The 18,138-nt window shown below is 43.2% G+C and overlaps 1 protein-coding gene and 2 long non-coding RNA genes across 6 annotated transcripts in view; 1 reads left to right on the top strand and 2 right to left on the bottom strand.

Annotated features, from left to right (window-relative positions):
- NUP153 (nucleoporin 153) overlaps nt 1-4,416 on the bottom strand; it is a 75,387-nt gene extending 70,971 nt beyond the window's left edge. Inside the window, exons 1-2 of one of the 4 annotated variants that reach the window (XM_045085062.1) lie at nt 4,345-4,416; nt 3,510-3,554 (exon numbers count right to left, since the gene is read on the bottom strand). In XM_045085062.1, the coding sequence (XP_044940997.1) occupies nt 3,510-3,554; nt 4,345-4,401 (102 nt within the window). In that variant the 5' untranslated portion in view covers nt 4,402-4,416. Of the gene's footprint in view, nt 1-2,200; nt 2,343-2,593; nt 3,101-3,509; nt 3,555-4,344 lie in introns of those variants that run through there. The other 3 variants (XM_045085063.1, XM_045085061.1, XM_045085064.1) reach the window with 3 other exon arrangements.
- LOC123393362 lies at nt 3,356-12,808 on the top strand. Its single transcript, XR_006608121.1, has 3 exons — nt 3,356-3,927; nt 9,067-9,271; nt 12,039-12,808. It is a non-coding gene; the product is annotated as an uncharacterized LOC123393362 (long non-coding RNA).
- Nucleotides 9,242-17,728, bottom strand: LOC106006666. Its single transcript, XR_006608122.1, has 3 exons — nt 17,475-17,728; nt 12,015-12,087; nt 9,242-10,229 (listed from the first exon to the last, which is right to left on the bottom strand). It is a non-coding gene; the product is annotated as an uncharacterized LOC106006666 (long non-coding RNA).
- Nucleotides 17,729-18,138: the final 410 nt, after the last annotated feature.

Below are 18,138 nucleotides of genomic sequence, written 5' to 3' on the forward strand. Positions count from 1 at the left end.
TCAAAACAGGAAATTACAAGTCAGAGGAACACATGCAAAAATTGCAGGTACTGCATGACTGCCCAAGCTAACTGGCCTGACAGGCAATGGCAAATACCCATGAACAGTGCCAGACCGCTCATTCTTATTCCAACCCTCTAACCACACAACCAAAAAACTTCATTTTTGCCCAGAAACCCTTGGAAACTTAATCAAATAACATTAGTCTAAAACATGCTATGTCATGAAGCTCCTTGCTATTCATGATGACTCAGCAGCTGCTGCAAAACATAGAGGTGACAGCATAAGACAGTAGACAGCAAGCAGGTAGTCTACAAGTCCACAAAAGTTCCAGCCAGGACTAAAGACAGTCTTTATTTTAAGATTTTAAAAATTGAACATTTTTTTGGTATACTCCTGGACACTTTAGTAGCTTCTGCCAATATTAAGTAACACTGGCAGTGTTGATCAAGAAACCCTAAACCCCTTTAATCACAGTCCAAAAGCTAAAATGTATTTTCTTCTTCAGTTAAATGCCTAGGACAAGAAGCTAAAACTATTTTAAATAGGGAGAAATGATAAATTATCAAACTCTAAAACAAAACTAAACAGCCCAAAATCTTATCAGCTCTAAGACAACTTGATCGTAGGTACTATGATGTTAAAGCATCATCTCCCTAAAATTAGATTTTTAGGTAAGTACATTTAAAAATAAGCTGTGATTGTACCTTTTGTCACCTGGAATATATTAGGTGTTTTCTAAACTCTGTCCAGACCATCCAATACATGTATTTAAAACATTTCACTTTTTATATAGTAACTTCCTTTTAAAATCTAAGAAAGCACTCAAAGACATTTATTCTTCAGGGGAAACAGAAAGCATGTGTGTCTAACTTCCCCTCTACAAAAGGATTAGGTTAAATGGCCAGGCGTGTGACCTGAATTCTAATCTTAAACTAGCCTGCAAGTACCCCTGGGTCCTCACAAAGAAACCTGAAAAACAATCATTTTCTGTTTATATCTGGGGGAAAACTAGGGAGAGGTGAAAGTAATGTCAAGACTTCCAACCATTAGCAGAGAGCTACTTAATACTGTAAATCACCATTTTTACTATTAAAAAAAAATCCCCCCAAATTTTCACTTTAGAAGTTTTGTTTTTAATGATACAATTTAACACCATCACCAAACATGTTATTCAAAAACCATCACCATCCAGAATAAAGTAATCTAGGAATTCTACCTTTAACAGGATGCAACAAGTTATCAGACCCTTTTGCTATACTTTTGTTTTTTTAACAAGTTTAAGACACATACATATCTGCACCTTAGTCTCACTGAGAAGTTTTGTAAGTCACTTTATTAAAATAAATTTTTAACAGTTTCCTACTCAATTCCCATAACAAAAAAGGTTTTTTTTAAATCGGATTTTCTCAAAATGTCTCATTTACAGTCAGGATAAACTCCTTTTCATAATTTTAAACACCCCTAAGTACGCAAGGTGGTTCATTATTTAAGACCTCCTCTCCAGGGGCGCCTGGGTGGCTCAGTGGGTTGGGGCCTCTGCCTTCGGCTCAGGTCATGATCTCAGGGTCCTGGGATGGAGCCTCGCATCGCATCGGGCTCTCTGCTCAGCGGGGAGCCTGCTTCCCTTGCTCTCTCTCTCTCTGCCTGCCTCTCTGCCTGCTTGTGATCTCCGTCTGTCAAATAAATAAATAAAATCTTTAAAAAAAAAAAAAAAAGACCTCCTCTCCAACATTCCTGGGTGTCAAAAGTACCTAAACGTCTAGCATACGTCCCGTAAAATTAAAATATTTCGTGCATGAGATCAGGACTGGAGTCCCGGTCAACTGTACTGAATAGCCAATTCTAGCCTCTAAAATAACATGGGGGTGGGGGGAGGATAGAGGAAGGGAGGAAAGAGTCTCGCAGCGGAGAAAAGACGTAAGGGTGGAGAGGGACTTTCAAAATGCCCCAGGGCCTAGGTAACTACAACCAGGTTACGGGGGTTTCGGGGGAAAAAAAAAAATCAAAGCAGATGCTCTCAGATCGAAAGACACCGGCGGGGGAGACTCGGAACGAACAGGATGAAAACAGAGTTATTCCACTTTCTGTTTAACAGCGCCCCATCCCCACCCCCGGCGCCTCGGCAGCAGACTGCCTAGGACAGCCCCCTCCCCACACAAACTGAAACGCGGGAGTAGAAAACAGCGAGCGTACGAACCTCCAGCCACATCGTCTCCTTTCTCCCTCGAGAGGGGGCTGAGTAATACGCTCAAACCTCCCAGTCCCCGCCAAAAACGAAAGAAATACGCATCGTAGGCCTAGAATTTCCGTTCCCGCCCTACGCCAGCCTGGGGAAGCCCCTGGCCCGGAGGCGGGGGGGGGGGCTGGCGGGGAGGGAGGCGGCCTGAACCACACGTGTGTGCCGCAAAGATGGGCCTGTCTCAGCCCACTTCCCGTCGCCACCCCAGCGGCCTGAGATCCCGCCGCCTGGCTCGGGCCTTTCCTCAGGCCCCACCGTCCGCTCCACGTGGGGCGCCAGGGCCCCTCACCGCCTGTTCCCTCCCGCTGAGTTCCCGACCCGCTGAGACGCCACCGCGTCGGGGTCCCATACCTGGTGCTGCTGTCGCCCCTGCTGGTAAGGCTTAATTGGCCCCTGGTGGCAACGCCGCGTCCGGATCTTGCCGCCACCGCCCCCTCCTATTCCTCCGGCTCCCGAGGCCATGGCGGAGCCTCCGCGGCTTCCCGCTTCGGGGCGGGTAAGGGGGCGGGAGAGGCAGAGGTGGAGGCCTTAGAGCCCCCCCCCCGCCCGGCCCCGGCCCAAAAGTCCGCCTTCGCTGCCCACACACGGGAGCACGGCCACACCAGGAGGCGCGAGGTTTCGAGCAGGCGTGAAGAGAAAATGCGCGCTGGCACCAGGGACGGCGGTGGCGGCGACAGAGGCCGAGGAGCTGGCTCCGGTCCGGCAGCCTCCCGCGGACCCCCGCCTCTGTGTATGTCACGGTCTCTATGGAGATCCCCCGCAGAGGACAGAGCGAGCCGCTCCAGGCGCTGCTTAGGCCTAACCCGACCGCCGGCTGATGGGGATTCTTCCGTCGCCCTAGCCGTAGCTGCCGCAGTTGAAGCCGCCGGCGCCGCCCGCCTACCCCTCCCCTCTGCGCACAGCGCCCGCCCCGCCGTCGTCGTCGTCCCTGCAGTCGCCGCCGCTATTGCGCCTATTGCCGCTGCTAAGGCCGCCGCCGCGGTCGCGAGCCAGAACGCCGTCACTCGTCAGCGCCCGACGCGCTTGCGTCATCATACTGCGACCGAGTGATAGGCCAAGAGGAAGGGAGGGCCGGTCGAGCCCGCGCTCTCGGCGCGCGGCACGCTGGGAAGAGTAGTTCGGCGGAAGAAGGCGAGTTCTCGGAAAGGAGGACGCGGAAGGAGATCCACGCGCCCGCGCAGAGGCACAAAGCCAGGAGCTCCATTCTTTCCGCGGCGCTTAGCGGTAAACTTAGACTTTGAAAGAGGCGTTCAACGTGAACACTAACCTCCGTTCGCTCTGCTTCGCCATCGGTTGGTAAAACGGATAGATACTGAAATGAAAAACAGAAGCTAATATAGAACCGTTTGGGGTTTTTTTTTTAATGGTTAAAAAACAACGTCCGAGATCTTGAAGCCCAAAGCGGAATTAGAAAATGCATCCAGTTTCATTAACGTCCCACTAACATGTAAGGGCTTTGCTGTCCCAACACGAGGGGATGGGGTTCTGGTTCCACCCCTCTCTAGCTTGACCTTGGACAAGTCCAAACTTTCTGAGCCTTGGCTTCTTCCTCTCTCAGATGGGAACCAGAAGATCCGTGGGACAGAGCTGTTGTGCTCATTTCGGTAGAGTACTTAGTGCATTTCTTGTCTACCGGGACAGGTACTAAGTGGCTACAATTATTACGCAGTCAGCTCCCATTAGAGGTAAGTGGTAGGTTGCCAGTCATTCAAGTGTAAATATATTTGCTCCGAATAGAAAACATTATATTTAGGAAATTAAGTAAGCTGGGATCAAACACTGAGCCCACAAAGTACAGAGGTTGTAGGCATTGACCCGTTAGAAAGGGCTTGGTGGTCTCACGGTCCTGCCTTTCCATTCAACGGACCGGAGAGGGGTTCAGAGAATTCAGGTGGCGCCTTCACGCCAGGCAGTCAAAGCCACGGCTACAACCCAGTTTTTCTTTAACAGTAGAAACAAGTGCCCAAATGAGTAGCGGGGGGGAAGCCTGCTGGAAAAAAACAAAAAACAAACACTACACATGGGCTAGTGTTCCATTTGAGACAATTGGTTTTAAAGCTTAATAGTATCTTTGCACTCAGACTTAATTTCAGATCACTTACTAGCTGTGTGGCCTTGGGGAAGTTACTGATCCTCTTTCTAAGCTTCAGCTTCCTCATCTGCAAATAGAATGAATATTTACCTCAACAGAGTGTTGGTTCCAACCAAAGCATGAATAAATGTATAGCTCATAAGAACTGTTCAGAGGGGAAGCATGTAATATCCAGCTATCAGATACAAATGGACTCTTAAGACATTCATACTGTCTCTGCCACCAAACTGCACCATTCTAAGCAAACCAAACGTACAGTACCTGGGATTTTGTAATGCTTTTCAGCACCTAAAGAAACCTGCTGTATCAAGCATTGGTTTACAGAGCAAAGGGCTTTCCGTGGTGCCTCTGACAATAACCACCAAGATTATAAGGAGTTGCCAACTATGACAGACAAAATTAAACTACTTCCTCCTCTGTTTTCCTGGTCTTCTACCCCCATGCCTAGGCTCTACCAGCAATGCCCCACTAGACCGCTCAGGTGTACATACTTTCCCTCATCCTTTTTAAATACAACTGTTTCTCTTTCACAGCTCTTAGCTAGGTTTTTGACAAGCAGGGCAAAGTAGTTCCTAATAAGCTAACACATGGGGAAGATCTGTACCTGAATCTTTCATTGGGCTGCATATATGGAAGCTGGAACTGTAGCCCTATCTCATTTTCCCTTTTCACCCTACCAGATTCAGAATTTCCGGCACAGGAGAGGGAACTGGCTGGGACTCAAAAAAGTCATCCCTTTCTTGGTGATTTATTATTTGATGTGTATGGAGGACAACCTTCATATCCAGGCTTTGAAATGAACATGTTAAAAAAAAAAAAAGAACTGTTTGAAATGAACATGTAAAAAAGAGCTAAGCCAGCCTAAGACAAAATTTCAGAACAGAAAACTGTTAAGAACTGGGGCACCTGGGTGGCTCAGCCAGTTAAGCATCTGCATTTGGCTCAGGTCATGATCCCAGGGTCCTGGGATGGAGCCCCATGTCAGGCTCTCTGCCTGCATCTGCATCCCTGAGTCTTCGTCTCCCTCTGACACTCGCTCGTGCTATTGCTCTCTCGCTCTCAAATAAATAAAATCTTTTTTTAAAAAAAAAGTGGTAGGAATTGAGGAAGTATGAAAAAATCCACATCCCCCTTTAGCCTTGATCTCAATTATTTACCCCTTTTTACAGCTATTTCTTTGAAGTGAAACAGTATTTGCGAGAAGAATAATACATTAGTCCCACATTCATGTTACTGAGTTATTGGAAATGTTACCAGGCTTAACAGCAGAGAAGAAATAAAAGGCAAGAAAAAATTCGCATTCAAAACTTCCTACAGCCTAATTTTACCCTGAAATAGTATCAGCCTTACTGTGGGATGAAATTACTTCTTGTGCATAGTTTGGGATTCAAAAATAACATTGTTTCTATGCTGAAATTCAGTTTGGAGTTACAAATCACCAAACCTAGAGTTCCTCATACATTTTTGGTACAGGACTCGTTCTTCAGTTAGGAATTACTAGTAATAGAATGAATTTTAACCAAGTTATTCTGATTATAAAATTTAAAGAATCTGCCTACATTCGAACACAATGAACATTTCTCTAACAGATACCATATATAAATTAGAAAAAAAAGTATCAAATGACATGGAGCGATAATAGGGATTCTTGAAATCATCCCCGCCGTATTAGGAATTAACAGGTTCTTGAGGAAGGGAATAATTATTATTTAGTGCTTATAATTAGCCAATTCCTATAGATGATTAATTTAATCCCTTAAAAACTAGTAAGATTCTGTAGTTCACAGAATTGGAGGATATCCCTTAGAAATTTAGTGTTATGAACTAGCTATCTTTTTTATTCATTCTTTTCCTTATTATTAATTTCTCTTCCCATCAATCTTTAGACCTCTAAGAAGTTATCTTAAGTTTTGGGTTGTTTCATTGAGTGTATTTTAATAGAAACTCATTTCTCCCTTACTCCATGAAGACAGGATTTTCCCCCCTCACTTCCATATCCTGAACACACAGAAAAGCGTTACATAGCAATCACTTTGTATATACTACAGCTAATCACTACCAATTTTGGCTGTTTCTATTTTATTATAATAAGTAATACACTCATGAATATAGCTAAACTGCTTTATATAAGCTTTCTGAGTCTGCGCATTTGTTTTCTATATTGTGTAACAAGTTATTTCTCAAATTCATTTATTTATTCGATGATGAAGCATTCCGGAGTACCATGAACAAATCCCTATGATAATATACTAGAGAGACTCTTGTGTAATCCTAACAATCCTTAGAGAAACTATCATCATTTTACAAATAAGGAAACTGGGTATTAAGGGGATAAAAAAATCTTTAAAAAATATTTTTAGGGGCGCCTGGGTGGCTCAGTGGGTTAAAGGCTCTGCCTTCGGCTTAGGTCATGATCCCAGGGTCCTGGGATGGAGCCCCACATCGGGCTCTATGCTCAGCAGGGAGCCTGCTTCCTCCTCTCTCTCTGCCTGCCTCTCTGCCTCCTTGTGATCTCTGTCAAATAAATTAATTAAAAATCTTTAAAAAAAATTTTTTTTAAATAATGGCAGAGCCAATATTTGAGTGATTTCTCCTCCTCCTAACTGCAAAGCCCATGCTGTTGCCCTCACTTTGTCATTTTTTTAGCCAATTTAGAGACCCATCTACCATTTAAAACATTTTTCTTTGAAAAGATGATTTTCCACTTTAATGGAGACTAGCATACCTTAGAAACCTCTCCCTTTCTCTTGCTCTCTCTCTCTCTCTGTCCAATGGCCTCTACACCAACTAAAATGTTTAGATATTTGTTCTGTCTTACCGCGTAGGGAGAATGGATGTTTGCCAACTTTAAGGTATGATAGCACTGGAAAGACCAGACTCAAATATCTGGCTTAGGATCACATGGGAATGCACTGATCCTCACCATGGCATGGGGACATGAGGATATGGAGTAGGATGGAAGCATATTATATCAGCTGGGCCATTTGGGTGGAAGGGATGTCATATATCAGGCTTCCAAATTCAGAGAGAAGCCACATAAACAAGATCAACAGAATTCAAAATATATTATAAAAACAAAAGATTATCGTGAAGGATGAGTAGAAAAACTAAAAGTTATTTATATTCAGACCAAATAGCAGAACCTCAGAAAAAACACAGGAATTCCTTCCCAATAACCAAGTTTCCAACAAAGATTAGCCCAACTAAACTTTTCTTAAAACTGGACCCAGTTTTATCAGCCAGAATGGTTGGTTATATTGGGAGAGATGGCAATTTATGAAAAGCCTGTTCCTACCAGGGCCCCTGCCCCACCCCCAAAAAAACTTATCTCCCCCCCCCCCATATGATATGGTAACTGTCTGCCCATTACAAGAACACACAGGGAGGCTGCTGACCCTGCTCTAAGAGATAAGAAATACCCACTCATTTCAAATGAAATACAATTTAGTCTAAGCCCAATCTGGATTGAAAACAGTCTTTGTATATTCTTCAAAAGGTAGTCAATTCTGGCCAAGGGAGTATTTAGAGATGACAATTATAGGAAGTTAGAAAACTATGTGTTTATTTTATCTTAACATAAAATGAAGTATCCACTGTGATGTCTATTGAAACAAATTATTATTTTTTGAGAATTTTGGATAGATCTCCACAAACATTTTCATGTGCTAATTATTATCAAGCATTTCATTGTGTAGGAAAATAAGGTGAAATTCATTTCTTTTGTTTAATTCATTATACACTTCAGTCTTAACTGGAGAAAATCCAACGTGGGGCTGAGATTCTAGAAAGTTAACTGGGTTTTTTTTGTTGTTGTTTATATTTAAGGAAGAAGGGCAGTAACATTGGGAGACTATTTCAAGATGCATCTCATTATTGCTCTCATTAACTTACTGTGTTCTCTCTCTTTGGGGAATAAAGTTATACTTAAGACTAAATGAACCAAAAAAAAAAAAAAAAGACTAAATGAACCAACTAATATCAAATTTTGATTAACTACATATATCACTTAATTCTAACATCTCATATAAAATTTTTTCCTCTTCCTACTTATGTCAATGTAGTCTAGCCTTTGGCATATATGTGTTTACATATATCCTTTTACAGTTTAAGGCATGTTTTAAACTTAGCAATTCTAAATAGAAGTTCAGTTCTATTGGATGGAATAAGAACCAAATTCAGGAAGACTAGTTCCATCCTAACAAGACAGTTAATGAATCAACTAGGATTAAACATTTTTGTCTAATATTCAAATATACACTCGTATTAAGTATAAACAATTGAGACCCTGGCTAAAGGAAGATGTGGATAGCTATAAGCCATTTATAAACATAATCTAAATATTAAAAAACATTTATTGAGGACATACTATATGGTAGTTTCTAGTAGATGTCAGTATGCCAAATAACAAAACAACCTCTGTTCATAGAGGGCATTACACTTGACTATTTCCCTGAGTTCTCTTAAAGTTTAGTGCATTATGATCTATTAACCACTAGAACTTCACACTAATAACTCACCCCCAAAATTCTACATTCTAAATTCTAAACACATGCTACTAAATTCATTTACTGAATATAAATCTACTGGCTTAGTTTCATTTTTAAAATATAGTTAACCAGTTACATTAAAAAAACTAAACTCATCATTAAGGTTGCAAGCTGTGTACAACTATAATGTCTGCAAAACTCAATTTGCTTGGACTAAACTTTTTCATTTTTTGTCTTTTTTAAAGCATTTGTAGAGAATTCTTGGATTTATCAGATCCTGATTCATGATGATGTTTCTTTTCAAGAGCATTCTGTGAATTGACATGTTAACAGCTCTAATGTGCACATCATCTCACCACCACCACAAGAAAGGCATAACCTACCGGGTTGAAATGTGTCTTTGGGCCCCCTTGCTACTCATGGACTAGCAGCACTAGCCCCTGGAAGCTGGTAAAGTATTTCTGCCCATCCCAGGCCTACTCAGTCAGAATCTGCATTTTAACAAGGTACCAGGTGACTTGTACGTACATCCCATTTGAGAATTAACTATGCACTAGAATTTATAAAGCACATCTGAAATGTTAAGTGTCTGAAACTAAACCTTAGTTAGGAAATATACTTGTGCATAGATATTTAAAGAACATTTTGCTAATTCCCAAATATCCTTATCTGTACAAGTTTTCTTTCTAGAGTTAACTCATGAGAAACAAGGAATGTGGATGTAGAATAAATCCACTCATAATCCAAGAAGCTAGGAGCCAAGAAAGAAATGCCAGACTACTTCCCTTAGAGTTGCTGACTTTCCTCTTCCCAAAGCACTCACAAAATCACTGTTAAGGTAGAAAAGCAAGCAGGAATAAACCCTAAGAGCAAAGATTCACAGTACTGCATTGGCATCCAGTATCTAAAATGCAGGCAAAGATGTCAGGCAACTTGGAGTCAAATGTATAGCTTTCACCTTTCCTAAACTGTAACAGAAATAACAGCTTTCCACTTGACCAATCACAAAAACAATTCAGTAGATTACCTACTTCTAATAGCTCGAGCCCTTATGTAAGTGCTATGAAATCAATACAACATTCAGATGCAGGAATTTCTCCAAAAATTACTTCTGGAAAAAAATTAATCATAATGGATCCTTTAGTCTAAAGATTTTCTGCAGCTGGTCATCAAAAATTCTCTCCTCCTCCCCCACACCTAGAGTTATTTCGTCCTACAATAAGGAAGGCATAAAACATGAAATACAAGAAATAAATCATTTTTAAAAGACTCACATACACCTTCCGTCCTGGAAGCCAAACATGAACACATTTGCTCCTTTGAACATTTATGGATCAAGGCATCAAGGCAATGAGCTATCCAAGGTTTCTTTAAGGAGCAGGCTTAGGAATTCCCCTTCGTCGTTAGTCTACAACAACCAACAATTTTAAGAGTTGATGAACCAGCAGCTTATAGAGCATGTAGATCTTTCCCCCCCTTATTTAATATTTGGTACGTTTCACCTTACTCCACAGCAAAACAGAATTACACATTTTTTTTTCTTTTTATTTTCATTGGCTTCTTTTTCCAAAGGAATCTAGATGCTACCTGAAATGATGTTCTAGATTTAATGCATCCTTATTCTCCAGTATCCTGGGTAGCCAAGTTGATCTAACAGACAGAATGCTTGGTTAATGGGGCACCTGGGTGGCTCAGTGGGTTAAGCCGCTGCCTTCGGCTCAGGTCATGATCCCAGGGTCCTGGGATCGAGCCCCACATCGGGCTTTCTGCTCTGCAGGTAGCCTGCTTCCTCCTCTCTCTCTGCCTGCCTCTCTGCCTACTTGTCATCTCTGTCAGATAAATAAAGAAAAAATCTTCAAAAAAAAAAAAAAAAAAAGAATGCTTGGTTAACAAGATGAATGGGAAGCTGGTATGTGTAACCCATGGCCTCTGTCCTCAACGTATCTCACCTTGTCTGGATCCATTACAGAGACCATAGAATATCGTGGGCTACCAAACATACAGTCCTTCAAATCCAAAAGCCAAAAAAGAACTTTTCAAATATTCTCCAGTGCAAATGCAAGTGACGTTCACCATGCTACTACATTCAATACTAAGTAGGCAGTATTATCATACAAACAAAAACCAACCCCGCAGACATGGAGCAAAGTCTGCTTAAACACGCCACCCCCGGGGAAGGAAAACCACCTCACACCGGAAGGTTTAAGTTCAGCACGTATACCGCGCACAGAATTAAAACATCAAAGCAGAACCTAGGTCTCCACACGGCCCGGAACCAAGCAACAAACAGCTTCTGCCAGCCACAATTAAATACAAGCCCTAACTTAGATGCTTTAAATTAGTAACAGTTAAACCAGCTCTCTTTCACTTGTTTGCTCATAAAATCTTGCCCCCGCTGTGAGTCAGCGGTGACTCATAAGCACTTCCTACAAGAAGCACCTGTTTTTAGGCCCATCCCTTGCAACCGAAGTGCTGAGATCTTAGCTTAATGCTTGCTAACAAGGGAGTATAATCCCTCGTCTCTCTGCAACCAGACCTGGCCAGGCAGAGCTGCAGGTACTGCAACAGGTAAGGTCTGCAGCTGGGTGGTAAGGAGACGAATCTATAAAGGGGCACTGGGAGTTGATGAGATCGGGAAGGAAAAGCCGTTTTTCTGCTTTTACTCTTGGCCATTATGAGTATGCCTCTCCCTTAATTCCTCATCCCACGGGCTGACCCTTCTGGAGCTAGGCATCCTTGGGGACCAGCATCTTCCTTCTCTTAAGGACTGGGTTGGGTTTACAAACAAAAGGGAGCAGACTTCTCCCCTTCGTTTGTTCCATCACTAACTTTAGAACTGGATCCTTTGAAAAGTATTAAAAACGGAGATGGAAAAAGGAAATCCAATAGTTCTTAGAAGCTCTCTGTCCTCTTTTCAAGCGAAGGAAAAGAAACGCCCCGTGGCCATTTCCATGTCGTCTGAACAAGACAGGTCAGATCGTTTGTTTGGATTTTTCAGCAACCTTTACTAAACACTTCTATCCACGTGAGCAATAAGAAAAAGGGGAGCTGTTTAATGAGTGTGTAAGAGAGAAGGGGGCGCTGAGAGGAGGAAGGGGAGAGAAAGTGCTCAATTCTGACAAATAGTCACAACTAGCCATTTCGGAGAACTCGGTCGAAATTTCCGCCGGGTCCACAGCTGACCTGGACTCACCTTTGGTGTGTTCACTCTCCATAGGTCAGTCCTCTCAGTCCAGATTGGCTCCTCGTTGACTGAACTTAAAAAGCTGTGAAAATACACGAAGGGAAGATGACGGATACCTTGCAGGAATCGTGGTGCAGAAGGGACCAGTATCACTTACTAATGCCCTAAATAATGAATGACGGATGAATAATACATTCGAAAGAAAAGACCCTCCTTAGGGCCCCTTCACGGTATCCTAACCTCTCCTATCCGGGCACAAATTGGAGAAGTGTTTTACGGATTGGATGAGGGCATACTCATAGGTTTTGCATTTTGTTATTCCTCTCAACAACTTTTATGTTATGGAATTTTTTTTTTCTGTGTGTATCAAAAATACTTTAAAATGAATATATATATTTTTAAATACTCTTATATGGTTAAACCACCTTTAATCTCCCTCTTTCCTTTTACATAAAACCCACCACAGACCGTGGACTACTTAAAGTGTCGGAGGGAAACAGAAAAAAATCGCATTTCCACAATTTCCACAATCTGATGCAAATGGTGTCTCCCCTGAGGGGTTATACCAAAACAGGAAGTGTGAACCAAAGGGACAAAGATATATACCCTAAACTTCGGGATGCTCTTCGACACATATTTATTTTATCCTGGGGCACACATTCGGCAGGTAGGAACGTGGTGATGATTTATGTCCGGCCATTAGGGATGACAGCTGTACTGTTACTTATTTTTTAAGTATTTTGAATATGTACTGATGCGGATAAATTTCCTTTGGAAAATGTACACTACCTAAATCGTTTTAAGTTTGTGTTCTACATTTTTTTTTATGTTTTGTTGTACTTTTATTTTTTTAATTTTATTCTTTTTTCAGTGTTCCAAGATTTCCTTGTTGATGCACCACACCCAGGGCTCCTGAATACCCACCACCAGGCTCCCCCAACCCCCCACCCCCCTCCCCTCCAAAACCCTCAGTTTGTTTCTCGGAGTCCACTCTCTCATGGTTTGTCTCCCCCTCCGATTTTAAACACCTTGCCAGGCAGATGAAAATTGAACATTGACCAGCCTTGTCCCCCAACCCTGGCTCAGTGGAAAATGATCAGGACATTCAACCAGGGGACTGGAATACAACTTGAGGGTGTCATTGCTTTCTTTAGATGTAAATAAATTCTAAAAAGTTTAAATGAAGGTACTGTAGGGGCACCTGGCTGGCTCAGTTAAAGCATGTATGTGACTCTTGATCTTAGGCATGTGAGTTCAAGCCCCACATTGGGTGTAGAGATTACTTAAAGTCTTAAAAAAAAATGTATACTCTAGGGACGTCTGGGTGGTTCCTTCAGTTAAGCGTCTGCCTCTGGCTCAGGTCATGATCCCAGGGTCCTGGGATCAAGTCGTGTATTGGGCTCCTGACACAGCGGGAAGCCTGCTTCTCCCTCTGCCTGCCACTCCGCCGTTAGTGCACACACTCTCTGTCAAAATAGATGGGTAAGGGTGCCTTGGTGGCTCAATGGGTTAAAGCCTCTGCCTTCAGCTCAGGTCATGATCTCAGGGTCCTGAGATCGAGCCCCACATCAGGCTCTCTGCTTGGCAGGGAGCCTGCTTCCCCCCGCCCTCTCTGCCTGCTGCTCTGCCTACCTGTGATCTCTGTCAAATAAATAAATAAAATTTTTAAAAAATATTTTAAAAATTAAAAAAAATAAAAGAATAGATGAGTAAAATCTCTAAAAAAATAAACAAAATTAAAATTTTTAAATAGGGGCGCCTGGGTGGCTCAGTGGGTTAAAGCCTCTGCCTTCAGCTCAGGTCATGATCCCAGGGTCCTGGGATCGAGCCCTGCGTCGGGCTCTCTGGTCCATGAGGAGCCTGCTTCCTCCTCTCTCTCTGCCTGCCTCTCTGCCTCCTTGTGATCTCTGTCAAATAAATAAATATTTTTAATTTAAAATTAAATTATTTTAATTAAATTATTATTAATTAAATAAGTTAAATAATTATTTAAAATTAAAAATTTTTTAAATTTAAAATTTAAAAATGAATGGCTCAGTGGGTTAAGCCTCTGCCTTCAGCTCAGGTCATAATCTCAGAGTCCTGGGATCGAGCCCTACATCGGGCTCTCTGCTTGGCAGGGAGCCTGCTTCCCCCTCTCTCTGCCTGCTGCTCTGCCTACTTGTGATCTCTCTCTCTTTCTGTCAAATGAATAAATAAAATCTTAAAAAAAATTTTTTAAATGTATACTTTAGACAGAGATACAGAGACTGAAGTTTGCTATAGGACCAACAGTGTCCCCAAGTAACCGCAGTATCAACGTGGGGCCTTCTGGAAGCAAGGAAGACCGCAAGGAAGAGGATTTCAAGTGTCCTACACTCGTATTTATGACTCAGTGCATGAAATGATAGCGCTCTGGAGTACCCACGGCCCTCGCAGGCCGCATTCCCATTCATCCTCATAAGTCTTCTAGGGGAGTAGTCTGAAAGAGAAAGGTTAAGTGATTCCGTCAAAGTCATGCACCAGGGACAAGATCTGAACACAGGTCCTACTGATTTCCAAACCTGTGCCTTTTTCATTAAGCTAAGAGGCGTTCTAGAACTTCCCACAGGCAGGGCAAACGGAAGGAGTGGGGCGCGAGATGTTTCCGGAAGCTACTGAGCCCACTGACATCCTGTCTCTTCTCACAAAGCTATGTCCAGCTGCTTCTCAGCAAGGCCTTGGCAAGATTTCCGTGGTAGCCTGGGATTCTGCTAACCAGATCGGGGGACTTGGGCCGATGTCTTAGTGGGCCCCGGACTCCAGGCAGTGAATTCCCTTCTTGGCAGCGTTGCTGGAGAACATATAAGATACCCAGTTCAATTTGGATTTCAGATAAACAATGAATGATTTTTTAATACAAGTATGTCCCCAATGCTGCAAATATTGCATGGGACAACTAATTTGCTAAATCTGGTCACCCTATTTCTTTGCCCTATTTTGAGATGTCTTAAATTAGAACCAGAGATAGTACGTGTATCCTGGAGTGACTTACAACTCTACACAAGATCTTCAGCCGGGAATGAAGATACCCTGGCCGTTGGCTGCATCTCAGAACCTCAGCTGCGAGCACGTCACACCTCCCCCCTCCAGGACACACACCTACTCCAAGGTGTTAAATGGTTTATCATGGGATACTCCCATAATTCCCTTGATGAGTAACATCTAGGGCAGCCGACTTGAATCTTGTGCCCACACCTCAGGGATACAAAGAAATGTAAATTTATACTTAATTCAACAGAATTCGTTTCAAAATCACATTCTTCAGAGAGAGCAAAAACAAACCCAGTCAAGTCAGGTCTTACCATGCCCCCCACCCTTTCCCCAGAGCTGTTTCTAGGGCTCCATGATGCTGTGGGGAGTGGTGGGGGCAACTATTTCTTGTTGTTGTCCACCCACGCAAGTTCTGGCCCCTCCGATTCATGTGCTTTCTTCCCTGTTCTCCTCAGGTGCAGCGTCTGTATCATCCTAAGGCTTCAGACACTTTCTGCAGCCCTCGAAGGCCTCGCCTGCCTTGGTACCCAGTGTAGCCTTTCCTCTCTGTGTCCTTCTACACCGCTGGACTTCTGACTTTGGAGAGTGAAACGCGATACACTTTGCCATTGAATCTTATGGACTGGCTCCTGCTTTGCTGTCTCCCCAGGGCCCCTCCCCCTAGGGGATGCAAAGGCACCTGTGTCCTCTGGTCTCTGTGCCCCATATCCTCTCTGCCTAGATAGTCTTTCTCAATTTTTTTCTAGGGAAGGTTCCACCCTCCTCAACAGCCCCATCTTCCAGCTCTCCAACCTTTCTCCTGTGCGTCTAATCATTCCCTTAAGGATTTTAGGTTTTTGGAAGATTCTGGAAGGTTGCTTCCTTTTCACCCCGGCTTATTTTTCCCCCGAGGCAATGAATACAAGAGATTAGGTGCTTGAAGAGGAGAGAGGGTAGGAGAACATAGATTAATTAATTTAATTAATTTAAAACATCCCTGGGACTTTTTTTTTTTTCCTCCAAAGCCAGGCTAACAAATTGGATCCTGATTTGTTCAGATGTAAGCTTTGCCTTGCCACAGTAGTCCACAAATTCTGACCATCAGCGTCAGATGGGAAACATGTAAAACAAGGATTGTCAAGGCCCTACCCCAGACCTACAGAATCTCTGGGGTGGAACTAGGAACACGTATTTGAACAAACTCTTGTCACTTTTCTTACATACTCAGTCGCGCTGGTTCTCTGAGCGCTTCTTTCCTACACCTTCTGCCTTCTTTCTTTTTCGTCCTTACCCCTAGAATGCGATAGCTCGTTAAAGATTCCCTGCACAGGGACGCCTGGGTGGCTCCGTTGGTTGGACGACTGCCTTCGGCTCAGGTCATGATCCTGGAGTCCCGGGATCGAGTCCCGCATTGGGCTCCCAGCTCCACGGGGAGTCTGCTCCTCTCTCTGACCTTCTCCTCGCTCATGCTCTCTCTCACTGTCTCTCTCTCAAATAAATAAATAAAATCTTAAAAAAAAAAAAAAAAAAAGATTCCCTGCACAGAACCAAAATCTAGTGCAGGGTTCTGGATCTATCTTTCAAAGGGGAAGTCACTTGGGGGCCAAGAGGATGCTCATGTGTCCTGTCATCTCTCCTCGAGCCTTTATCTTACTTTTCTCTCTGACATTGGTGTCAAGTCCAGGTTCCAAGAAAACCTGAGTCTAACACACCAAATGGGCCGGTGCCAAAAGTGTATCTCCATCCTGTGTCAAATGCAAAGTTGTTTCCTGAGACCTCAATGCTGCTTGGCTCTTATAAAGATCATCTAGTTTTTCATAGCTTGGGGATATTTCCAGAAGAATTACCCAAGTGATTAAGATAATAGTCCCAGGGGCGCCTGGGTGGCTCAGTGGGTTAAAGCCTCTGCCTTCGGCTCGGGTCATGGTCCCAGGGTCCTGGGATCGAGCCCCACATCGGGCTGTCCGCTCTGCGGGGAGCCTGCTTCCTCCTCTCTCTCTCTCTGCCTGCCTCTCTGCCTACTTGTGATCTCTGTCTGTCAAATAAATAAATCAAAAATCAAAAAAAAAAAGATAATAGTCCCAAAGCAGATATATTATGAAGATTTTTTTTTTTTTTATTAAGTCATCTCTATCCCCAGCGTGGAGCTCAAACTCACAGCCCCGTGACCGAGAGTCACACGCTCTACGGACTGAGCCCATGAAGTAGGATTTTTAAAATTGCTTGCATTGATTTGTTTAAACACCTTAATTTCTTTGAGAGAACAGTTCACTTTTTCTTTTTTTTTTTTTTTTTTTTTTTTTTTTAGAAAAAAAAGTGACTATGGCTAGGTAGGTAGGAGATAGGAGACATTAGTCTGGCAATATCATTGGCCTATTTTACTCCAAAATGAGGTTAGGAGTGCTGAGCTAAATTGGCTTTCTTAAAGGATTATGTCCTAGGGAGTGATAACAGACACACCAGCAGAAAATCACTCACAAGTGATGGCAGGAAAGACCCTCTGGGATGGTTGGATGATAATTTATAAAAGTCAGCTAGGCTTACTGACTTGTCTCAACAAAAAGTCATGTGTGTTATTATGACATCAGAATACTACTCCACATCAAATAACAGAGCAAAGGGCCTGAAGAATGAGGGAGGGGAGTATCCTGGACAGGAGGCAGAGAAGGGAGTGTAGCCCAAGCTACTCCCGATAATTTTTTTTTTTTTTTTGGTCAAGAAAGTAAACTTACACTTACTATCTCACTCCAGATTTCCATCCTGGAGAAATACACTTTTCGTTTTAAAGATGGTTAAGCAGGGACATCTGGGTGGTTCAAAGTTGGTTGAGTGTCTGCCTTTGGCTTGGGTCACGATCCCGGGGTCCTGGGATCGAGTCCCACATCAGGGGGAGCCGGCTTCTCCCTCTCCCTCTGCTGCTCCTCCTGCTTGTAAGCTCTCTTTCTCCCTGACAAATAAATAAATAAAATTTTTTTAAAAAGATAGTTAAGCAGAAGTATCTCTTCTAAGTTGATCGATCAGGAAATATTGTAACATGTCAAGTGCCCATAGAGCACTTGCCCAGCTACTGTAAATGAAGGGACCCACCGGCGCCTGGCTGGCTCAGTCAGTGGAGCGCGGCTCTTGATCTCGGGGTTGTGAG

This window comes from Mustela putorius, unplaced genomic scaffold (assembly GCF_011764305.1).
Source record: "Mustela putorius furo isolate JIRA1106 unplaced genomic scaffold, ASM1176430v1.1 tig00000831_pilon_pilon_pilon, whole genome shotgun sequence".
In the NCBI taxonomy this organism is placed as follows: domain Eukaryota; kingdom Metazoa; phylum Chordata; class Mammalia; order Carnivora; family Mustelidae; genus Mustela; species Mustela putorius.